Here is a 26,268-nt window from a genome sequence, read left to right as displayed (position 1 = left end):
CAGAGCGCGATTTCATTTTCACTTCACGCTGTAAAATTAAATTATTTATATAATAAACACTTATATTGAGAACTTGGTGTAAATAATTACAATTCACAAATATAGAGGAAAGATTTCAATTCAATCATGAATGAGATAAATATTGAAAATATGTCGAGACGTTTGTACGCATTTTTTTTTCTTAAATTAATGCTCGTCTTTACCCCAGTATAGATGATTTTATAAACTACAACGTCAAGAGGTGTGCTCTTATAATATGAACGTTTTCACGTGTTTCAAATTTTAACTAAGTCCAAACGAAGCACATGACACGGAAGTGCCTATAATTGATAAACATCCTCATGAAAGGCTTCATGCAGCAGTTGATTCTCATTCATGCACACACTCGATCATGCTCGCACACTGTCTGCTATATATAATCTTTTGTGTTCTCGGAGACTTGGCTGAGTTTTATGTTATAAATGATCGAATCGGATTAGGGAGGGAATTTGATGGAATTGGTGGATTGAGCGGAGGAGGGGTAAAGTAAACTATGTTCACTTGAAGAAGTTATGTTTCAAAACTGCATACTGTCAAAGTTTGTGGATTGGGTCAGTGGTGGTGTTGTGGTTGATAAAATGTAGTCTTTGTTCGCAGGCCACTTCACGTCTTCTTGTAAACTATGACGAACCGTATCGCAGTGAAATACTTGACTTCTTGTTCAAGGTACTGAGTCACATGAGCTAAACACACATGATATTTTATGACGGACATGCATTGAATAACCTGTTGTTTTATTGCGTTGTGTGATTGGTTTTCTACAGCCCAATTTTGGAGCTTCATTGCACATCCTAAAGGTAGAAATTGGAGGTGACGCCCAAACCACAGGTAAGTCTGTCTGCCTGCTGTGTTTTTTTTTTTTTTTTTCTTCTCTCTCTCCTCGTCTCCCTCCCAAGATCAGGGATGCACAAATAATATCGATCCAATAATTTTGTGGGCAGTGGTATATTAAAAGGTCAGAAATCTTCAGGTCTTAGATTTTCTGATCTGCAAGTGCTCATTTTATTCTCTTCATTTCAGTTTCAAGTGATTTCACATAGAAATAAATCTCAGACGAGAACAAAGTGTTGTACAATACCTAGTCTCAACAACTTATGTTTACCTGAAACACATCATTCAGTATTAATGCAACATTACTTGTATTTCTCTGCTTGACAGATGGCACGGAACCCTCTCACATGCACAGTGGGGATGATGTGGATTTTTACCGTGGATATGAATGGTGGCTCATGAAAGAAGCCAAGAAGAGAAATCCAAACATCAAACTGATTGGTAATCAGTTAGTTATACACTTATGTCCATTTTCTTTATAAGAAACATGTGGAATGTAGAGCTCATTGATATTGAAGTTGATTTAATGGTTTAATTTTGAAGGTCTGCCCTGGGCGTTTCCAGGATGGGTTGGTCAGAAGACCCAATGGCCTTACTTTTTCCCAAACATTACTGCTAACTATGTTGTTTCCTGGATTATTGGGGCAAAGCAGCATCATAACTTGGATATCGATTATGTTGGGGTATGCATACAGTGACTTATTGTGCAATTAAGAGCAATCTGTTTACTGGCATCTGTTTTAGAAGAAACCTTCATTTGAACTTCCTCATTTTTCAGATATGGAATGAAAAGGAATATGATGCAACATACATTAAGGTAAGAGAGTGTTAATTCTTTTTTCCTTATTCCAACTAGCCTAGCTATACTTGATGAGCTTTATCGTCATCATCATTGTCAACAGTTTGATCTGTCTAAACCTAAGTCTATCAATTACTCAGGTGCTGCGATACACTTTGGACCAAAATGGTTTGACTGATGTTGGAATCATTGCTGCAGATGGGGACTGGGGTATTTCTAAAGCCATTGCCTACGATCCGTATCTAAATGATGCCATTGAGGCGATCGGGTGAGAAATTTGGCATTACAAACTCAAAGATTTGACCAAAAAGCTGTAAAAGGAATAATTCATCCATAAATGAACTATTTCTGGTGTAGAATGCACGCCATGGAACCCAAAGACGATTTTATTTTTTTATTTTTTTAAGAAAATCCTGGCCACTCTTTTTTTTGTGAGGGGGAACTGGGTCTGTCAAGCTCCAAAATAAAGATGACTTGGAAGAAGGCTTCTGAAGAATTGGAATATAGGCTATGAGTTGTTTGGACAACTTTTAGAGTACATATGGCACTATAGTCAAAGTCTTCTGAAACTGTACGATAGCTGTGTATGAGGAATGGACAGAAATTGTAGTCATAATTCACTGAAAATCTTACCATCTACTGTAGCTCTCAAATTAAATGTGGTGCCATTGACATCAATTATGTCTGACCACGAGACATGCTTAAAGCAATTGTGTTTGGCATCAACATGCCATTTTTGTAATCCATACAAACTTCTGTAGTCCATTTTAGGACTTTGTGTGAGGAAACAAACTGGAAAGTCAGTATTCAAAGTTATTGAATGGCTTCAGAAGACTTGATATATAGTCCATGATTTGTATAGGCTAATTTTATCACTTTATTGGTGCTTTTCTGTCATTTTAGAGCTTGACAGACCTAGTCCTTTTTACTTTCATTATATTTAAAAGAGCTGCCAGTATATTCTTTAAAAATACAACTTTTGTGTTTCACGTATCAAAATCATAGGGGGTTTGGAACAACATGAGGGTGAGTGAATAATGACAGAATTTTCATTTTTGGGTGAACTATTCCTTTTAATGGGTTATTGAAAAAAGGTTGTCCGAGGTGATACAAATGAGAGAATCGGGTTTTAAATATTTTGCATATCAAGTTTGTAGAAATGTTATTTTTGCGTCCATGTTGGTTTCATACATTTTTGAAAAAGATTTAAGGCATTTCCTACAAAAATTGATTTGACTATAAAATGTCAATTTAAAACTTATTTATATACAAATATCATGAATTTGCGTCACAGATATCAAGATTTAGTCTTAGGGTTACTCCATTTGACCTCAACAAAATGTTAAAATGTTCATAAAAATGTCATTCTTGAGGGTCTAAAGGGGTCTTCTCTGGTTTATTTATATATAATATAATTTTATCAAATATATAAACAGAATGGCTACCTGTATGTTGGTTACACCACCTGACTTTGGTTTGGTGTACAACATTGTTTCAAATATAAATAACACAAAAAACAGCTTATTTTATTTAGGAAAGTCATAACATTTTATTCCAAACTATTTTTTTTTTTCCTATAATTTCAGCTTTTAATTTTTTTTTTTTTTACTGTCAGTTATATCGCAGACATTTTTACTTTAACCCCCAGAAAAAATATCAACATGACTTTGAACTCAGAAAATGAAAACTTTTTCATCGTAGTTGATGTGTATTCAAGTAATCGTTTTGTGTGAATTGAATTTATGTATTTTTAAATAGATCCAGACAAAAAGAAATGAGCGTCACTTGACCCTAAAATGCTGTCAAACACAGTTCTACAGAGTTATGTTGGGGTGCTTTCACACTAGCACTTTTGGTGCGTACCCGGGGTAGAATGACGTCAAAGTTCGGTTTGTTTGGATAATGTGAACGCTGTTTTCCGAACTCGGGTGTGCACCCACGAACCGCATCTGGGTCCACTTGAAGAGGTGGTCTGGGGTATGGTTCATGTGAACTCCATTACGGTTCACTGCTGATATGAACGCAATCATACCAAATCGTGAAAGTGTACCACTTGTGATGACGTATAATTTGCTTCTTTGCAGGCTCCCGATCGCAACTATTATTGTATAATGCATTTCTCACACCTGCTTGTGTCCAGGTACACCGCCTTCTGAGAGCAGCTCACATTCTTCACATTTCTTGCAACACATCCGCGGGCTCGCGGCAGACAAATGCTAATATTCATCACATCATTACACATTCATTGCATCTGCAGGAGACAAACACTAGTGTTGTTCTGTGCGTGGTGAATTTTGGTGGTAAATCCAAATAGACTAACTTTAATACTTCACTTAACACCGTGACGTCTTCTCAAGATGTTACCTAGATGTGGTAAACAGCTGCCGCTTGTACTCACGTTGATGACATAATCAGACCGTGGTTCAGACCCAAAAAATATCATGTGAACAGAGACCAGCGGGGGCAGGGGGAATGGGGGAGGAAACGAACTTGGGTTCGGTCCAAGCAGTCGAACCAAGTGTGAAAGCACCCTTACTCTATTTACAGTGTGCACTACCCAGGCACCAACACTGTTAAAGAAGCGTTGTTGACGGAGAAGAAGCTTTGGTCCTCTGAAGATTACAGCACGTTCAGTGACGACATTGGTGCTGGATGCTGGGCGCGAATTCTAAACCAGAATTACGTGAACGGCAGAATGACTTCGTGAGCTATTTTCTGACATCTTTGACTTGTTTATGCAATACATATCGTCATGTTGATGTGTTCAGAGTAACAGTACTTTGTTTTAGGACTATATCCTGGAATCTAATAGCAAGTTACTATGAGGATCTGTCCTTTGGTGGAGATGGGCTGATGACAGCAGAGCAGCCCTGGAGTGGACATTATGTAGTAGAATCTCCAATATGGATTACTGGTAACACGTTTTCAACTCAACAGTCACCCAAGTTCTTTCTATTACTGTATATGTTTGTGGCATTTTTAATTTGCTCAAAGGAATAGTTCACACACACTTAACGGTTGATTTTATTAGCAACAGTCTAATTCTACGTCTAATACTGCATTCTTCTACCATAATGGAAAAAATAAATATTTTTTAAAGAATGCTATTTAATTATCCTATAGCACACACAACCCAGTTTGCGCAGCCAGGCTGGTTTTATCTGCAAACTGTGGGGAAACTCACACGAGGAGGAAGTTATGTGGCCTTAACAGACCGCAGAGGGAATCTTACCATTGTCATCGAAACCATGGTGTGTGGATGGTCATTTATCAGGTCTTGTGAAGGTCACAAGTTTTAGTGAGTCATATATTTTGATCTCCTTTCCACTTTTTACAGACACACAATCACTCTCTGTGCATTCGACCCCCTCTACCGCAATTTGACGTCTCCCCTCAGACAGTCACGTTTCAGCTCAAAGGTTCTTTTGTAAGTTGAGTTTTATCTGTTCTAGTTATTTGTTAATCTTAAAGGAATAGTTATAGTTACTCACCCTCATTACAAAACCTGAATGACTTTATTCTTTGCAACACAAAAGCAGATGTTATGCTGAATATGAGCAGGCCCTATAAAATCCATTTAAAAACTTTCAAATTCAATTGTATTTTTTCCCAAATTCTGTATGTTCTGTTTTACATAGAATTTTAATCAAATGAAAACAAAACAATTACTGTACCATTGCATTATTTTTTATCAAATAATCCTCACAGCCCATTCCAAAACACAACATTGGAATTCCTTTTTTTTTTTTTTTTTTTTTTTTGGGTCAAATGCATTGCCGTGCAGCGGAGCATCACAGTATTTATAAAGGCATTAATGAAAACCTTTATATTTAAGCAAGAGTGCTGTTGTACTGAATAATGTAATTGCTTTTGATGAATTATTAACATTATTATTTATTATAATCAGAATTTTATTATTATTTCTACATTGAATATTACATTTTACTATACAGTAGTACTATCTGTAGCATTTTTTTCCAGTTTCACGCATGTAGTTAAATTAAGCTTTTATTTTGGCAAAAAAAACAAAACAAAAAACCTTTTAGAACCTTTAGTTTGTATGTTTGACAACAGCTTCTCACGTCTGGATAAGCATTTCACTGTATAGCCTAATGTGGTCATTAAACCGCAAAAGGCTGCGATTTAATTCTGTAAATATATACAGTATTCTGCATATGATGGCCGCTTCACAGTGAATATGCACTCTGCTTTCTGTCATTTACAGTTGTGCTCAAAAGTTTGTATACCCAGGCAGAAATTGTGAAATTTTGGCATTTATTTTGAAAATATGACTGATCATGCACAATACTTGTTGACCCCTCTCCAAACATAGCGCTTATGTTTGTGGTGATAAAGCCCTATTTTGGTCTCGTCACTCCAAATTACAGTGTGCCAGAAACTGTCAGGCATGTCAAGGTGTTGTTGGGCATATTGTAACCGGGCCTTTTTGTGGCATTGGCTTCTTTCTGGCAACTCGACCATGCAGCTCATTTTTGTTCAAGTATCGTCATATTGTGCTCCTTGAAACAACCACACCGTCTTTTTCCAGAGCAGCCTGTATTTCTCCTGAGGTTACCTGTGTTTTTTTTTTTTCTTTGTATCCCGTACAATTCTTCTGGCAGTTGTGGCTGAAATCTTTCTTGGTCTACCTGACCTTGGCTTGGTATCAAGAGATCCCTGAATTATCCACTTCTTAATAAGTGACTGAACAGTACTGACTGGCATTTTCAAGGCTTTGGATATCTTTTTATATCCTTTTCCATCTTTATAAAGTTCCATTACCTTGTTATGCAGGTCTTTTGACAGTTCTTTTCTGCTCCCCATGGCTCAGTATCTACCCTGCTCAGTGCATCCATGTGAGAGCTAACAAACTCATTGACTATTTATACACAGACACTAATTGCAATTTAAAAAGCCACAGGTGTGGGAAATTTAACCTTTAATTGCCATTTAAACATGTGTGTGTCACCTTGTGTGTCTGTAACAAGGCCAAACATTCAAGGGTATGTAAACTTTTGATCAGGGCCATTTGGGTGATTTCTGTTATTATGATTTAAAAAGGAGCCAAACAACTATGTGATAATAAATGGCTTCATATGATCACTATCCTTAAAAGACAGTTGTTGTGTGTTTTGCATGATCAGTCATATTTTCAAAATCAATGCCAAAATTTCACAATTTCTGCCAGGGTATGCAAACTTTTGAGCACAACTGTATTACAAGCATCAAGCACGCTGTGTGTATGATGTGTGTATGTGTATGAGCGCACTTTCCCTTTGAAGCGTGCACCACATGCAGACTGTATATTTAATTAAATTGCAGCCTTTTGTGGTTTAATCATTACACTAGGACATATCATGATTTTAATTTTATTAATTGTGCAATAATATGTTCATTTGATCCCAAATATGCCAAATTCCTTGACATTCCACATTTTACATTTTATTCAGTTTTTATGACTGGATTCCGTCCTTGTTTTCTGCATCGCAGAAATTATAAGGCCCAAAATGAACCGCATTCACCTTACAATTTCATTGCATCTTTTTCCCGTTCCTGTTCAGAACTTTTCCTGTTGTTTTTCATGAAAGTCATATGGGATTGGAACAATGTGAGGGTGGCTAAATGATGAATGAATTAAATTTTTTTGGGTGAACTATTGTCTTAAGTCTTAATTTGTTGTTTGTCTTTTTTTTTCTCTAGGCACATGTCACTGAACTTAAAGTGTGGTACTCAAAATTGGATTTTGAGACCAAAAACGATACACTTTTTCAACAGAGAGGTCCTATTAAGGTATATTTCAATTGATATGTCTTTAATGGTGTTCGCTAAGGCAATTATCACTATTGCTGTTGGGTATGTCAATTTGTAGTGGATGGTAATCCACAACAGTTTACCAATTCTCTAAAATTTTTATCAGAATACATTTCTGATTGGTACACATTAATCGCATTACTTATTACTTTTAAGTAACTTTCTAAAACACATTTGACTGAAGTTTTTGTTAAGGTGTGAATAGCACCTGCCACACAGCACAACTATTTGCATTCAGATAGTCTGGTGGAAACTGGTGGTATGGGGTGTAACAACGGTGTGTATGTGCTTTTTTGTTTTTTCATGCGGATGACCTGGGTTCTAATCCCCCTGTTGTCCCAATATTTTCCATCCAGTGTTCTGTCTCCACATAATAATAATAATAATAATAATAATAATAATAATAATTAAAAAAACTAAACTCTAAATTACTTCCTCCACCGCCCCTCCTCGAGATTCCCCCAAAAATGCTAAGTAATTGCCCCGTTTCTTATTGTAAAAATCCCTAACTCCCATCCTTCTGCTCGACCCCTCCTCGAAGGTAGCCACCCTCCACATCTCCGTGCACCACTCCAGGAACGAGGGTGCTCCATCTGATTTCCAACTCCTCAAAATAACCTGCCTACCAATCATCACACTGGTCAAAACCCAGTCCCTCATGTACTTATCGTCCAAATCCATGACCTCCCCATCTCCCAAAATACAGAGTCTGGGGCAGAACAAGACCTGAGTGCCCAACATATCACACACAAAACTTTGCAACTTCAGCCAAAATTCTTGGATCTTACGACACCCCCCAAAAAACATGGGTGGTGTCTCCATCTTCAGAATGGCATCGCCAGCAGGTGGGTGTGTCTTTAAGACCAAGCCTATACAATCTAGAGGGGGTCCAATAAAATCTATGTAAAATCTTGAATTGCATAAGGCGAACCCTTGCATCTCTAGATGCAGGCTTGACGTTTTTTAGAATCCTAGCCCACACTCCCTCCTCCAATAACAAATTTAAATCTTCCTCCCACAATCTTTTGAGAGAATTTAAAGCTCTGTACCCCAGACTCTGAATTAGCAAGGAGTAATACACTGATGCCTCATTACCCTTCCCAAAAGCAGCAATCACCACTCCCAGAGTATCTGCCACTCTAGGGGAGTGCATGCTACTCCCAAAAACGGTGCAGAGCAGGTGGCGAAGCTGTAAATACTTATAAAATTGAGATCTGGGAATCCCAAAATGTTGAATCAAATTTTCAAAAGATCTCAATACTCCACTCTCATATAGGTCACCAAGTGTATTATTCCCCCTCACAATCCAATCTGACCAACAGAAAGGGGACTTATTAATACATAGTTTAGGGTTCAGCCATATTCTCGAGGCTATGTTTAAATAAATATCCGAGGTAGACACTCTGGACACCTTTGTCCATATCGAGTGTAAATGCGAGATAACGGGGTGTGACTTAACTTCTCCAATTAGTTTGATAGGGTCAAGAACTTCCTTTTCAATACAAAACCAGGGAGGGGCTCTCTCAGGTGAAAGCGACCAATGAGCCAAATGTCTGAGACTGAATGCATAATAATAATAATGATAATAAAACAAAATCTTAGCCCACCTTTGTCAATCGGCCTATGTTACTTGTTGAAATGTAACCTGGGATGCTTTCCATTCCAAATGAAGGACTTCTCTATGCTATCAAATTGCTTGAAATAAGAGGGGGAACATCTACAGAGAGAGATTGTAGTAGGTAGTAGAATTTTGGAATACAATTAATTTTAATAACATCAACCTTCCCAATCATAGATAAATGTAATGAAGCCCACCTACCCACATCGCTCAAAACGTTTTATTAAAGGATCAAAATTAACTCATAAATTTGCTGGGAATAAAATACCCAAATACTTAATGCCCTGTTTGGGCCATTGAAAGGTGCCTGGTTGAAAAGCCGTTACTGGGCAGTATGCAGTCAGAGCTAAAGCTTCGGATTTAGACCAATTAACTCTGTATCCTGAAAATTTGAAAAGGAATTGATAATTCTGTGGAGGCTAGGCATAGATCTAGTGAGGTTGGAAATGAATAACAAGATATCATCTGCGTAAAGCAGAAGCTTATGCGCCACACCTCCCACCGTCACCCCTAGAAAATCATCCTCCTTTATCGCAGCTGCTAAAGGTTCCAGGGCAAGACAGAACAATAATGGGGAAAGAGGGCAACCCTGCCGAGTGCCCCTATCCAGAGTAAAATAATCTGAAATTAATCCATTTGTTTGTACCGCCGTTACAGGGTGTCTATAAAGTAACTTAATCCATCCAATAAAAGTATTTCCGAACCCATATATTTCCAAAATCTTAAAAAGATAATCCCATTCTACCATATCAAATGCCTTTACGGCGTCAAGTTAGATGGCAGCAACTGGAGTCTGATCATTCGCCACTGACCACATGATATAAATGAAATGCCTAATGTTGTCAGAAGAGCATGATCTATATGTATAAGAGATGTCATAACTTAATCGGTTAGCCAGAATTTTTGCCAAAATATTTACATCTAGCTGGATCAGGGAAATTGGATGGTAACTTTTACACTCACTTGGGTCTTTGTCCTTTTTAAGAATCAGACTGATCCGGGCTTGTGTCATGGTTGGCATGGTTGGTTTAATGATTCTGTATAAACTTCTAACAAAAGTGGAGCCAGTTCTGTAGCATAAGATCTAAAAAATTCAGTGGCAAAGCCATCTGGCCCCAGAGACTTGCCTGTAGGCAGGGCCTTAATTACCTCGTCAAGCTCCTCCAAGGTTATCTCAGAATCAAGAATTTTTTTGCTCCGTTGTCAGTTTAGGGAGTTCCAATGGTTCCACACAATTTCTAATATCTTCATCAGTAGACAAAAATGTGGAACTATAGAGATCAAGATAGCATTATTAATATCAATGGCTGAGGTAAAAATTTCACTACCAGCAGATTTCACTGAGGGAATGGTAGAAAAAGACTCTCTCTGCTTTATATATCTAGCCAAAAGCTTCCCTGCCTTGTCCCCCCACTCAAAGTATGACTGTCTTGCCCTGAATAGCCAAAACTCCACCTTCCACGACAAAATAGTATTATATCTGTATTTCAAACGGGTCAATTCTCTGAGGCCATCAGACGACATTTGGCGCTTCAGCTCTGCCTCTGCACTTTTAATATTCCCTTCCATATTGTATGATTCGACCCCTAAGAACTGCCTTAAGTGCCTCCCAAGCCATGCCCACAGAGGGTACTGAAGACCAGTTGGTCTCCATATAAACATTGATTTCAGTCTTTAACATTTGTTGGAAATCAGGATTTTGCAAAAGGGATACATTAAGGCGCCAACTATATGATTTATTTTTCTCCGTATGTGGCAACACCTCTAAACTCACCAGGGCGTGATCTGAGACCAAGATATTTCCAATTGAGCAGTCAACAACAGATTAAATGAGGGACTTGGATATAAAAATCTATTCTAAAATAAATCTTATGGACTGATGAAAAAAATTTATATTCCCTACCAAATGGGTTCAAAAGTCTCCAAATATCTGCAAGACCAAGAGTTTTACACATCATGTGAAGCGTCAGTGTTGCTCTAGGGGACTTGCACACTTTTGCTTCACTATGATCAAGGACTGAATCCATCAACCGATTAAAGTCTCCTCCCAATATTATATCATGAGAGGTGCCAGCGGCTTGCAACATCCGTTTGAGATCTATAAAAAAGCCTTGATCATCAACGTCAGGTGCGTAAATATTAGCCAAAATCAACCTTTGCCCCTGAATTTCTCCTAAAACGATAATGATTCTTCCCAATTTATCTTTAATCTGTTTGAGACATTTAAATTGTAGATGCTTATTTATCAGTGTAACGACTCCCCTGCTCTAAAGAAAACATGTCCACCCCATATCTTCCCAAATTTTTCCGCTTCCTGCAGGGAAAGATGTGTTTCTTGAAGAAACACTATATCATATTTCTTACGCTTAAGAAAAGAAATAACCTTCCTTTTTATGGGGTGCCCCAACCCATTCACATTCCATGTGGAGAGAGATAATCCACTCATATTAACAATTGACATATTGATATAATAGAAAAAATTAATTGTGTGTCCAAAAAAAAAAAAAAAATGATGAAGACCACATTCCCCATTAGAGCAACAATAAAACCCCACGCACAACAGCGCCAACCGGCGTCAATCCCTTTAAACTCAGAGTCCATGTACGCATGCGAGAACAATCCGATGGCAAAGTTGTTGCGGGGGTTCAAGTCCGGTGCTTCTGCACAAATTTTGTGAGGCAAAATTACATAACAGAAAATACTTTGTAAAACAGACCCCAGCCAACAGGCAGAATAAACACAAAGAATACTTAGATTCATTCACAGAACTGTCTTGAAGGTGTGCTCCTCCACAAAACAACTTCCAGCTAATATAAATCCGTTCAGTGTCCTCAGACAGACAAACAGTTTTTCAGTGAGCCGGCTGTTATGAGTGCAGCAGATGATGTAATCATTCTAATGTCCCTTAAAAATACTCCACAAAAACAAACTCCAGCCATTAGGCGGAACCAGCACGAAAAGAAACAAAACAGGCATCCCAGTTCCTCGGATGATCAAGAGCCAATCTCACTCGGAGGGCGCATAAAAAAAAAAAGTACATCATGACTTACTCAGCCTGTCAACTTTTATAAAAGACGTCCATTATGTGAGCATGTAGATATTTTGCGGTTGTCCATAGTGTTCATTCTCAATCTGGCCGGGAACTTCAGTGCAAAAGTTTCTTGAAGGAGTCATGCCACAAAACAAACTCCAGCTGCTAGACAGAGCCAATGCAAAAAAAAAAAAAAAAAAAATGGCGCCCAGCTTCCTCAGACAATTGAGTCTCTAAACAGCGAGTCAGTCCACTAATATAAGAAACATCAAATGGCTTACTCACTCCAATGTATTTATAAAGGAGAGTGCCTGTTTGGGACATGTAAATACTTTGCTGCCATCCCTGGTGTCTATTCTCACTTTGGCCGGAAACATCAGTGCAAAAGCGATCTTCCGTTGATTTGTAAGAGTTTCTTACATTCCTTGAACCGATCGCGTTTCTCTCTTGTCGAACTCGCAAAGTCCGGGAACAAGAAAATATTGTGACTCTTCCAAGAAAGCTTTCCTTTGCTCCTCGCCTGGCGCAACACGAGATCTTTATCAGATGATCTCAGAAATTTGGCTAGAATTGATCTGGGCCTGTCTCCCTCAGCAGATCTCCGAGCCGGGTCTCTGTGAGCTCGCTCAATTTCCAGTTTATGGCCTGTTATGTCGAGCAGACTCTGGAAGAGCTCGTCTTTTTCCAAAATGCGTTCCAAGTCTGTTTCGGACACGGGCGGATTAGTGGATAATTCCCTTTCCAACGACTCCAGATAATCGATTCGTTTCTCAACATCTGCGACTCTTGTGACCAACTCAAAGAATTGTTTCCATCACCGTAATCGATCGACATGTTACAGCGAGATCCTCCAAGTCAGCAACAACCTTCGTCAGCATGTTGGACAGTTGACGCTGAATATTTTCTCCCGACGCGCCATCCAAATCGAGTCCCCGGCTCGCAGGCCCATCAGAGGCCTCAGCTTGAACACGTAAGTGTCTTTTAATGTCTCCAGAGTCTGAGGATTTTGACTTCTTTGCCATGTTTACCTCAAAGAGCAAATATGTAACTGGGTGTATCTAATCTCACCGGATTATAACATGAAAATAATTTAAAAACTAGCAAAGTGCGCAGAGCTAGTCACTCACACGTCTGCTTCTCGCATGGCGTCCAGTTTTAGATTCCTGTCTCCACTCTTAATATTTCCATTAAAACTACATATATTAATAAAAAAAAAAATTATATAAAGTTTGATTTCCTAGCAGTGATTTGGTCATGCTGACGGTCGGGGAGTTCAGATAAAGGTTTGTTCCAGGTAAAGTTAACTATGGTTTTACCATAGTAAGATTGTAGTAACCATGTTTTTTTTGGTGGAAGCCATAGTTTTAATGTAATTAACCATGATGTTACTACAGTAATATAATATAGAAACTATTTTTAATTTTGTTGTTTACTATGACTTTACTGCAAAATACCACGGTGATTCTATGGTACCTGTAGTAAAACCATGATTAATTTTTTTTAAAGGAAGTTTAGGTTTAGGGGTTGGTGTAGGGTGTTTGTGGGATGCTAAATAAACACAAACACCCTACAGTGATGCCCCTATACGGTATGTAAGTATTTAAATTGGGGTGCAAATAGTATCTGACAAATCTTTATTTCCTTATTGTTCATTGTCGCACGAAAGTCACACACTTCTCTGCTTTACAACAACTGGTTATGGAGCATATGCCCTTCAGGGGTCACAGAAACGCAAACAGACATACAAATGTATAAATTAAAATAATGAAATGTATTCTAGATATATAATGTTGTTTTTGATATGCGTGTAATACAAGTAATGTACTTAAATGTAATTATCTTTTAAAATGTAATGTTACACTACTTTTTAACATTAAAACTAATTATATTAGTTACAAATTACTTAGTAATCAGATTACACCCAACACTGCTCATACTTTGGGTTAGGAATTTGTCCCATCCAGTTTGTGCTTTAGACATTAATAATAATTACATTTTATTAAAAATTTATTATATTATAATTATAAATTAATTATACAAATAATTTGGTTTAAGGAGAGGTGTGCTACTACTTTAAACAAAGCCATTCGAATTTTGCATGGCGGATAATGAAACGGGTGAAGAAATCCCAAAGATGATGGCTCCCTCTCTGCATTGAAGAAGGGTTACGAGCCATATCTAGTAACCAATATATCATCAAGACTTGTGGTTGGGCTCTTTTGACTTGGGCCAGTAAGCGACCATTTAGAAACCACCCAGAATAGCAGTGCTGTGGCAACCAGCCAAAACACCCTAGCACAGGGGTGTCAAACTCGGTTCCTGGAGGGCCACAGTCCAGCAGAGTTTAGCTCCAACCCTAATTAAACACACCTGAAGCAGCTAATCAAGGTCTTCAGGAGTGCTGGAAGATTACAAGGAGGCATTTTGGAGCAGGGCTGGAACTAAACTCTACAGGGATGCGGCCCTCCAGGAACTGAGTTTGACACCCCTGCCCTAGCATCATGGTGGCAGTTTTTGCTTGGGAAGCACCACTCACATTTTCTTCATTAAGTAAAGCAAACTTTGTCAACAACAAGGACTGCACAAGCATACAGACAGGGTTGTCACCCGGGAATATTTATTGGTCTTTAAAGAATAAAGAAATGTTCCTTCTTGTTCCTCTACACAGGTTTATGATGGTTTCTTCACCTTAAAACTAGATGTTGATGAAGTTTACACAATCACAACAGTCACTACAGGAAACAGAGGCTTTTACAAAGAGCCCCCCAAATTTTCTGCATTTCCAAAGAATTATTCAGATGATTTTAAAATTGGTAAGTGTTTCCCGTTTAAGGAATACACATGCACACTGAGAATTTTATTACTCGCTGAATCCACTGACATTCCTAACAGGAATTTATTTTTATTTTTTTATTTATTTTTTTTTCTCAATACTAAGATAACCCAACATTCTCGGAAGCCCCGTATTTTGCTGATCAAACTGGCGTGTTTGAGTACTTCAGAAATGTCACAGATAAAGGCATGCACGCCTTTACCTTGCGGCAGGTGATCACTGAACGGCCAATCACCTGGGCAAGAGATGCAGACCAGACCATCAGCATCATTGGAGACTACAATTGGTATGTTTGTCTTCAGCACATAGCATTGTGATAACCCAGTGAATTATGGAAGATGATATGCCTTGGAAGACATTTTATGATGTTATATTCAGCACTGCAGTGTTAAAAGTTTTTAATTTACTCATTTATGTACTCATTCTGTTGCTGCTGAGTTGGTTGCCTGTACATAATGTTTGGAATAATGTACATATTTTGCTGTTTCAGAAGGAAATTGGTACTTTAATTCACCAAAGTGGCATTCAGCTGATCACAAAGTATAGCCAGGACATTACTGATTTAAAAGACAGCACCATCACTATTTGAAAAGTGTGGGTGTTTTTTTTTTTTTTATTTATTTTTTTTTTCTTCTTTAGTTTAACACTTATTAATTCACACAATTGACACAGAAAAGCAAAACATATATTCACAGAATCAACATTTAACCCCCATTATTCCCTTGCCCCCTCCCAACCCCACTCTGACCCTCAACAAATATAGGTGCATCTCAATAAATTAGAATGTCGTGGAAAAGTTCATTTATTTCAGTAATTCAACTCAAATTGTGAAACTTGTGTATTAAATAAATCCAATGCACACAGACTGAAGTAGTTTAAGTCTTTGGTTCTTTTAATTGTGATGATTTTGGCTCACATTTAACAAAAACCCACCAATTCACTATCTCAAAAAATTAGAATATTTTGACATGCCGATCAGCTAATCAACTCAAAACACCTGCAAAGGTTTCCTGAGCCTTCAAAATGATCTCTCAGTTTGGTTCACTAGGCTACACAATCATGGGGAAGACTGCTGATCTGACAGTTGTCCAGAAGACAATCATTGACACCCTTCACAAGGAGGGTAAGCCACAAACATTCATTGCCAAAGAAGCTGGCTGTTCACAGAGTGCTGTATCCAAGCATGTTAACAGAAAGTTGAGTGGAAGGAAAAAGTGTGGAAGAAAAAGATGCACAACCAACCGAGAGAACTGCAGCCTTATGATTGTCCAGCAAAATCGATTCAAGAATTTGGGTGAACTTCACAAGGAATGGACTGAGGCTGGGGTCAAGGCATCAAGAGCCACCACACACAGACATGTCAAGGAATTTGGCTACAGTTGTCGTATTCCTCTTGTTAAGCCACTCCTGAACCACAGACAACGTCAGAGGCGTCTTACCTGGGCTAAGGAGAAGAAGAACTGGACTGTTGCCCAGTGGTCCAAAGTCCTCTTTTCAGATGAGAGCAAGTTTTGTATTTCATTTGGAAACCAAGGTCCTAGAGTCTGGAGGAAGGGTGGAGAAGCTCATAGCCCAAGTTGCTTGAAGTCCAGTGTTAAGTTTCCACAGTCTGTGATGATTTGGGGTGCAATGTCATCTGCTGGTGTTGGTCCATTGTGTTTTTTGAAAAGCAAAGTCACTGAACCCGTTTACCAAGAAATTTTGGAGCATTTCATGCTTCCTTCTGCTGACCAGCTTTTTAAAGATGGTGATTTCATTTTCCAGTAGGATTTGGCACCTGCCCACACTGCCAAAAGCACCAAAAGTTGGTTAAATGACCATGGTGTTGGTGTGCTTGACTGGCCAGAAAACTCACCAGACCTGAACCCCATAGAGAATCTATGGGGTATTGTCAAGAGGAAAATGAGAAACAAGAGACCAAAAAATGCAGATGAGCTGAAGGTCACTGTCAAAGAAACCTGGGCTTCCATACCACCTCAGCAGTGCCACAAACTGATCACCTCCATGCCACGCCGAATTGAGGCAGTAATTAAAGCAAAAGGAGCCCCTACCAAGTATTGAGTACATATACAGTAAATGAACATACTTTCCAGAAGGCCAACAATTCACTAAAAATGTTTTTCTTTATTGGTCTTATGATGTATTCTAATTTTTTGAGATAGTGAATTGGTGGGTTTTTGTTAAATGTGAGCCAAAATCATCACAATTAAAAGAACCAAAGACTTAAACTACTTCAGTCTGTGTGCATTGAATTTATTTAATACACGAGTTTCACAATTTGAGTTGAATTACTGAAATAAATGAACTTTTCCACGACATTCTAATTTATTGAGATGCACCTGTACACCTTTGGTCACACTTGAGTATACACAAAAAAAAAAATCAATATATAAAAATTGTGTGTGTGTGTGTGTGTGTGTGTGTGTGTGTGTGTGTGTGTGTGTGTGTATATATATATATATATATATATATATATATATATATATATATATATATATATATATCACACACACACAGTGGTGTGAAAAAGTGTTTGCCCCCTTCCTGATTTCTTATTTTTTTGCATGTTTGTCACACTTAAATGTTTCAGATCATCAAACAAGTTTAAATATTAGTCAAAGATAACACAAGTAAACACAAAATGCAGTTTTTAAATGAAGGTTGTTATTATTAAGGGAAAACAAAATCCAAACCTACATGGCCCTGTGTGGAAAAAGTGATCGCCCCACCTGTTAAAACATAACTTAACTGTGGTTTATCACACCTGAGTTCAATTTCTCTAGCCACACCCAGGCCTGATTACTGCCACACCTGTTCTCAATAAAGAAATCACTTAAATAGGACCTGCCTGACAAAGTGAGGTAGACCAAAAGATCTTCAAAAGCTAGACATCATGCCGAGATCCAAAGAAATTCAGGAACAAATGAGAAAGAAAGTAATTGAGATCTATCAGTCTGGAAAAGGTTATAAAGCCATTTCTAAAGCTTTGGGACTCCAGAGAACCACAGTGAGAGCCGTTATCCACAAATGGCGAAAACATGGAACGGTGGTGAACCTTCCCTGGAGTGGCCGACCGACCAAAATTACCCCTAGAGCGCAGCGACGACTCATCCAAGAGGTCTCAAAAGACCCCACAACAACATCCAAAGAACTGCAGGCCTCACTTGCCTCAGTTAAGGTCAGTGTTCATGACACCACCATAAGAAAGAGACTGGGCAAAAATGGCCTGAATGGCAGAGTTCCAAGATGAAAACCACTGCTGAGCAAAAAGAACATTAAGGCTCGTCTCATTTTTGCCAGAAAACATCTTGATGATCCCCAAGACTTTTGGGAAAATACTCTGTGGACTGACAAGACAAAAGTTGAACTTTTTGGAAGGTGTGTGTCCCATTACATCTGGTGTAAAAGTAACACCGCATTTCAGAAAAAGAACATCATACCAACAGTAAAATATGGTGGTGGTAGTGTGATGGTCTGGGGCTGTTTTGCTGCTTCAGGACCTGGAAGACTTGCTGTGATAAATGGAACCATGAATTCTGCTGTCTACCAAAAAATCCGGCCATCTGTTCGTGACCTCAAGCTGAAGCGAACTTGGGTTCTGCAGCAGGACAATGATCCAAAACACACCAGCAAGTCCACCTCTGAATGGCTGAAGAAAAACAAAATGAAGACTTTGGAGTGGCCTAGTCAAAGTCCTGACCTGAATCCTATTGAGATGCTGTGGCATGACCTTAAAAAGCAGTTCATGCTCGAAAACCCTCCAATGTGGCTGAATTACAACAATTCTGCAAAATGAGTGGGCCAAAATTCCTCCACAGCGCTGTAAAAGACTCATTGCAAGTTATCGCAAACGCTTGATTGCAGTTGTTGCTGCTAAGGGTGGCCCAACCAGTTATTAGGTTTAGGGGGCAATCACTTTTTCACACAGGGCCATGTAGGTTTGGATTTTGTTTTCCCTTAATAATAACAACCTTCATTTAAAAACTGCATTTTACGTTTACTTGTGTTATCTTTGACTAATATTTAAACTTGTTTGATTATCTGAAACATTTAAGTGTGACAAACATGTAAAAAAATAAGAAATCAGGAAGGCAGCAAACACTTTTTCACACCACTATGTATGTATGTATGTATGTATATGTGTGTGTGTGTAATATGTAATATATATATATATTATAAAATATTACACACATACATACAGTTGTGCTCAAAAGTTTGCATACCCTGGCAGAAATTGTGAAATTTTGGCATTGATTTTGAAAATATGACTGATCATGCAAAAAAACCTGCATAACAAGGTAATGGAAATTTATAAAGATGGAAAAGGATATAAAAAGATATCCAAAGCCTTGAAAATGCCATTCAGTACTGTTCAATCACTTAAGAAGTGGAAAATTTGGGGATCTCATGATACCAAGCCAAGGTCAGGTAGACCAAGAACAATTTCAGTCACAACTGCCAGAAGAATTGTTCGGGATACAAAGAAAAACCCACAGGTAACCTCAGGAGAAATACAGGCTGCTCTGGAAAAAGACTGTGTGGTTGTTTCAAGGAGCACAGTACTTGTTGACCCCTCTCCAAATTTAGCGTTTATGGTTGTGACCAGCCTGTATTTCTCCTGAGGTTACCTGTGGGTTTTTCTTTGTATCCTTGGTATCAATAGATCCCTGAATTTTCCACTTCTTAATAAGTGATTGAACAATACTGACTGGCATTTTCAAGGCTTTGGATATCTTTTTATATCCTTTTCCATCTTTATAAAGTTCCATTACCTTGTTATGCAGGTCTTTTGACAGTTCTTTTCTGCTCCCCATGGCTCAGTATCTAGCCTGCTCAGTGCATCCACGTGAGGGCTAACAAACTCATTGACTATTTATACACGGGCACTAATTGCAATTTAAAAAGCCACAGGTGTGGGAAATTAATCTTTGATTGCCATTTAAACCGGTGTGTATCACCTTGTGTGTCTGTAACGAGGCCAAACATTCAAGGTTATGTAAACTTTTGATCAGGGCCATTTGGGTGATTTCTGTTACCATTATGATTTTAAAAAGGAGCCAAACAACTATGTGATGATAAATCGCTTCATATGATCACTATCCTTAAATAAAAGACAGTTGTTTTGCATGATCAGTCATATTTTCAAATTCAGTGTCAAAATTTCACAATTTCTGCCAGTGTATGCAAACCTTTGAGCACAACTGTATTTAGCCAGAAGCTTCCCTGCTTTGTCCCCCAACTCAAGACTTAAGTCTTGCCCTGAATAGCCAAAACTCCACCTTCCACGACAAAATAGTATTTTATCTGTATTTCAATCGGGTCAATTCTCTGAGGCCATTAGAGGACATTTGGTGCTTCAGCTCTGCCACAGCACTTTTAATATTCACTTCCAGTTCCACGAGTTCATGTGCTTTGGATTTTTTGGTGAATGAGGCATACTGTATGATCCGGCCCCTAAGAACTGCCTTAAGTGCCTCCCAAGTCATGCCCACAGAGGATACTGAGGACCAGTTGGTCTCCATATAAACATTGATTTCAGTCTTTAACATTTGTTGAAATTCAGGATTTTGCAAAAGGGATACATAAAAGCGCCAACTGTATGATTTCCTTTTCTTCATATGTGGCAACACCTCTAAACGCACCAGGGTGTGATCTGAGACTAAAAGGTTTTCAATTGAGCAATCAACGACAGATGAAATGAGGGACTTCAATATAAAAAATCTATTCTAGAGTAAATCTTAAATTTATAGTCCCTCCCATTTGGGTTCAGAAGTCTCCAAATATCTGTAAGACCAAGATTTTTACACATCCTGTGAAGTGTCAATGTTGCTCTAGGGGGGCTTGCAAGTCTCCTCCCAATATTATATCATATGGGGTGCCAGTGGCTTGCAACATCCCTTCAAGATCTATAAAAAAAAAAAAAAGCCATGATCATCAATGTTAGGTGCATAAATATTCACCAAAAATGACTTTGTGTCTGAATTTCGGCTAAAACAATAATGACTCTTCCTAATTGATCTTTACTTTGTTTGAGATATTTTAATTGTAGATGTTTACTTTATCAGCGTAATGACTCCCCTGCTCTTACTCGAGCAAGCACTATATAAAAAAAAAAAAATGCCCACCCCATATCTTTCCAAATTTTTCAGATTCCTGTGGAGAAAGATGCGTTTCTTGAAGAAACACTATATCATATTTCTTACGCTTAAAAGGAGGAATAACCTTCTTTTTATGGGGTGCCCCAACCCATTCACATTCCACGTGGAGAGAGACAATCCACTCATTAACATTTGACATTTTGACATGTAAGAAAAAATTGATTGTGTGTCAAAAACAAGATTATAAAGACCACATTCCAACATTAGTGCGACCATTAAAACCTGAACATCTTCCAGAACAAAACAAACAGAAAAAAGAACGTACGTATTAACCCCACGCATGACAGCGCCAACTGGCGTCCATCCCTCAACTCAAACAGTCCATGTACACCTACGAGAACCCCTGCGACAACTTGGCCATTGGATTGCTCAAGTCCGGTGTTTCTATACAAATTTTGTGAGACAGAATTACACCGCAAAGGATTATCTATAAAACAAACTCCAGCCAATAGATGGAATAAGCACAAAGAGCGTGTAGCTTCATCCATAAAACTGTCCTGAAGTTGTGACGCTCTACAAAATAAATTCCAGCCACTAGGCGGAACCAGCACAAAAAGAGCTTGTGGAATCCTCAAACAGTCAAGCGAAATGTTCAGTGAGCCTGTCCACTCGGCTGTAACATGAGTACAACAAGATGACCCACTCACTCCATTGACTTTGCAAAAAATACTCAAAAACAAACTCCAGCCAATAGGAGGAACAAGCACAAAGAGCGTGTAGCTTCATCCATAAAACTGTCCTGAAGGTGTGACACTCTACAAAATAAACTCCAGCCGCTAGGCGGAACCAGCACAAAAATAATGCGCAGATTCTTCAAACAGTCAAAGGAATGTTCAGTGAGCCAGTCCACTTGGCTGCAACGCGAGTACAACGAGATGACTTGCTCACTCCATTGACTTTATGAAGGACTTCTGCTTGCTGTGGACATGTGAATGTTTTACGGCCATCCTTAGCATCTATTCTCATTTGGCCAGGAATATCATTGCAAAAGTGACCTTCCATTGGTGTAAAAGTTTCTTGCATTCCTTGAATCGATCACGTTTCTCTCTTGTCCAGTTCGCAAAGTCTGGGAACAAGACAAATCCACCTTGGTTGCTAGCAGATTAGCAGATAATTCCCTCTCCAATGACTCCAGGTAATCGATCCATTTCTCGACATCCCCCACTCTTGTAACCACATCAGTGAACTTTGGCTCCATGGCAGTGATCGATCGACAGATCACAGCAAAAGTCAGCAATGACCTTCGTCAGAATTGCCGACATGTTCAGCATCTCTCGCCGCATTTCCCGCACCTCTCTGACTAAATCGACTCCCAGGCTTGCAGCCTGCTTGGGAGCATCAGCTTGAGCACATACGTAAGTGTCTTTTAATGTCTCTAGAGCCTGAGGATTTTGAATTTTGACATATTGTCCTCCTAGAACAGTTATGGAACAGAGTGTATTGAATCTCACCGGCTTATGTCATAAAAAGTATTAAAACTAGCAAAGTGCGCAGAGCTCGCTGTTCACAAGTCCGATCCACGCATGGCATCTGTCAACATGTTGAAAAAAGTAATTTTTCATCAAATCTAGACAGGCCCCATTTCCAGCAGCCATCACTCCAACACCTTATCCTTGAGTAATCATGCTAAATTGCTAATTTGGTACTAGAAAATCACTTGTCATTATATCAAACACAGTTGAAAGCTATTTGGTTCGTTAAATGAAGCTTAACATTGTCTTTGTGTTTGTTTTTGAGTTGCCACAGTATGCAATAGACTGGCATGTCTTAAGGTCAATATTAGGTCAAAAATGGCAAAAAAGAAACAGCTTTCTCTAGAAACTCATCAGTCAATCATTGTTTTGAGGAATGAAGGCTATGAAATTGCCAAAAAACTGAAAATTTCATACAAAAGTCTTCAAAGACAAAGGACAACTGGCTCTAACAAGGACAGAAAGAGATGTGGAAGGCCAGATGTACAACTAAACAAGAGGATAAGTACATCAGAGTCTCTAGTTTGAGAAATAGATGCCTCGCATGTCCTCAGTTGACAGCTTCATTGAATTCTACCCGCTCAACACCAGTTTCATGTACAACAGTAAAGAGAAGACTCAGGGGTGCAGGCCTTATGGGAAGAATTGCAAGAAAAAGCCACTCTTGTATAGCCAGAAAGAAAAGGTTAGAGTGGGCAAAGAAACAGACATTGGACAACAGATAATTGGAAAAGAGTGTTATGGATCTTAACCCCATTGAGCTTTTGTGGGATCAGCTAGACTGTAAGGTGCGTGAGAAGTGCCCAACAAGACAGACATATCTATGGCAAGTGCTACAGGATGTGTGGGGTGAAATGTCACCTGAGTATCTGGACAAACTCACAGCTAGAATACCAAGGATCTGCAAAGCTGTCATTTGTTGAACGTGGAGGATTTTTTGATGAGAACTCTGAGGTAGTTTAAGTTTTGAACATTTTTTTTTTTCAAATTGTAATCTTTTCCCGTTATTAATGTCCTGATTGTACATTGTGATCAGTTGAATGCCACTTTGGTGAATAAAAGTACCAATTTCTTTCCATAAGGGCAAAATCTGTACATTATTCCAAACTTTTGGCCACCAGTGTATATTGTTATTAAAATTGTATTAGTTATACAGTGGCCCCAAAAAGTATTTGTACACTTGAGCCACTCTTAAAAATATATAAATTTCATTGCATTAGACAACAAATTATTAAACCAAATGGCATTCATTTTAAAGAAGGTTAGCCAAAATACATTTTTCAAGCAAGTTTAATAAGTTTTAAATTATAAAACAGTTTTTTTTTAAAGAAATTTAGATATTGTATTTAATTGTTGTGAATTTGGTGCACTCTTTTCCTTGTTCCATGTTCATCGTAAACTAAATTACCCAGAAATCCATACTTACAACATTACCCATACATCCAAGCTCACTACGATACCCATAGTTCCAAGTTTAAGCCTACAGTTATAAGTAGACCCCATTTCCTTCCTTTTTTTGTTCTTTTGGTTTGTTGAGGTGTGGGTATGATAAGTGAGCCACCTTTGAGTCCTTTTGCATTTGGATGTGTTAATGTATGTAAACCATCCTACCACATCTGAAACATCTGAATCCTGTCATCTGAGTTAATTCTGTCACTCTAAAGAATTATCCTGTTATATCTTCAGAACTTTAAATAAATGAAACAAAGGACTGGTGTTTTTCCCGTGATTTAATCAGAAAAGCTACTGAGTTTTTACACTCCTACTGAACTTTCGATATACCCAACTTATATCTAACATTAATGCAATGACATTTATGTATTCCTATGGCCACGTACACACTGTAGCTAAATTCGGTTGTCGGTTCACCTTTTAGTGCTTAATCCTGTTCTGTACACACACAGTTCGGTAAAGTACGGGAGTGACAACCGCATTCTACAACTGAATTAACTCCCGAAAAATTTAAAAAAAAATCTGAAAAATTGTCAGATAATGACAACTGCATTTTCAAGAGTTCCTCGTAGTGTGTATGGAACTGAACTGTACAACTAGTTGTTAATGGTGCGTATGAGATGAGTCTGTCTAATCCTGGTATAAATCACACTTACAGAGCTATGTATCTTCATTTATTCATTAATCTCTCTCTCCACTGTAGTTTCTCTCATAAGCCCTGAGGTCTCAGGGTAACCCGTACATTACAGTCCAGAGTGCGCACGCCTATTATAACGCTTCTGAAGGCATAGATTTAACAACTGGTGCCATATGGATTACTTTTATGCTGCTTTTATATGCTTTTTGGAGCTTCAAAGTTTTGGCCACCATTTACTTGCATTGAAGGGACCAAAAGAGCTGAGATATTTTGCTAAAAATCTTCATTTCTGTTCTGCAGTAAAAAGAGATACAATACACATTTGGGATGGCATGAGGGTCAATGATGAGAACTTCAACTGTATATTGAAGATTCAATTTTGTTGTTCCAGATATTTGCAAATCTCTGCCTATCACATGCAAAGATGATTTTGTAGAAGTTTTACTTTAATCTAAATGGTGTTTCACTGGCACTACCTGTTTAACCAGGAGAGACCTCAATGTGTCCTGTGATGTCCTCATTGAAACTCCCAACACTGGAGGTGTGTTTCTGGCAGCAAGGGTTGATCAAGGAGGAGAATCCGTCAGACAAGCCAAGGGTGTCTTTTATTGGCTTTATTCAAATGGCACATTTAAAGTGACAAATGACATAAGTGAGTAGCCATTTGCACATCTCTGTCTTTGAATAAAGTGTGTTCATGTTTAGGTATTTGAAATTTCATTATATAGACTTTGTAAATGCATCATCTTTTTTTCATATTCCAGTTTTATACAATACAATTCCAATATTATTGTATTTTTATTTATATTGTTACTTACTAAAAGGACAGGTATCTTATCATTTTATGTTTTCTTGTTTAAAATACCTGAGCTAACTATTGTAAATGATCAGTAATAATTTATTAGTATTAAAATTATATATTTTTTCACATTAAAGGTGGACAAAGAGTTCTTGCTGAAGGGCTGTCAGGCACAAAGGCAGGCATTTGGTATACATTAACCCTTAGTGTCAAGGTAATATCAGCATTGCTTATGGAAGCCCTGTAACAATTTATCATGGTTTTGTTCCTAAATGTGGATCTTTTGATTTGCAGGGATATTTTGCCTCTGGGATGCTGAACGGATACCCGCTGTGGAAGAATGCTGTTGTCTTGAAACCCAAGAGTGGCTGGGTTGCACTCGGAACTTACTCTTTTGAATATGCACAGTTTGATAATTTTCAAGTGAACGCGGATTGATTTCTGTTCTGTTTGATTCCTCATGTCCATGTTTACATGATTACTACACACATATCTGGATTGCGTGCACACCCTGTGTGTGTGTGTCTGTGTGTCTGACAGACAGACAGACAGACAGACAGACAGACACTAGTAGCTGATACAAAGTTACCAGTTTTATTTTTAGCGTAATAACTAGCAACATTGGTTTTTGGCGGTAAATGTAATTACCATGGTGATTTTTGTAAGGGTACACATACAGGTGTCTTAATGTGTTTTTGTTTAATGCCAAAATCACTTAACTTCATGAACGTGTTTAATTTTGTAATTTGAATGTAATTTGAAATTATAATACATTGTAGATGCATTTT

General features: G+C 38.3%; 1 protein-coding gene across 1 annotated transcript; it reads left to right on the top strand.

Moving 5' to 3' along the window:
- Positions 1-229: 229 nt before the first annotated feature.
- galca (galactosylceramidase a) lies at positions 230-26,265 on the top strand. The gene is made up of 17 exons (XM_051654765.1): positions 230-520; positions 637-705; positions 804-867; positions 1,198-1,311; positions 1,414-1,553; positions 1,649-1,687; positions 1,810-1,937; positions 4,217-4,372; positions 4,459-4,583; positions 4,793-4,920; positions 5,007-5,096; positions 7,370-7,459; positions 14,798-14,942; positions 15,068-15,248; positions 25,170-25,333; positions 25,618-25,694; positions 25,775-26,265. The coding sequence occupies exons 1-17, from the start codon at positions 392-394 to the stop codon at positions 25,916-25,918; spliced, it is 1,983 nt and encodes a 660-aa protein (XP_051510725.1). The 5' UTR covers positions 230-391; the 3' UTR covers positions 25,919-26,265.
- The last annotated feature ends 3 nt before the right edge of the window (positions 26,266-26,268 follow it).

Source organism: Myxocyprinus asiaticus, chromosome 25 (assembly GCF_019703515.2).
Source record: "Myxocyprinus asiaticus isolate MX2 ecotype Aquarium Trade chromosome 25, UBuf_Myxa_2, whole genome shotgun sequence".
NCBI lineage: Eukaryota > Metazoa > Chordata > Actinopteri > Cypriniformes > Catostomidae > Myxocyprinus > Myxocyprinus asiaticus.
This window is presented reverse-complemented; position numbering and strand designations above follow the sequence as displayed.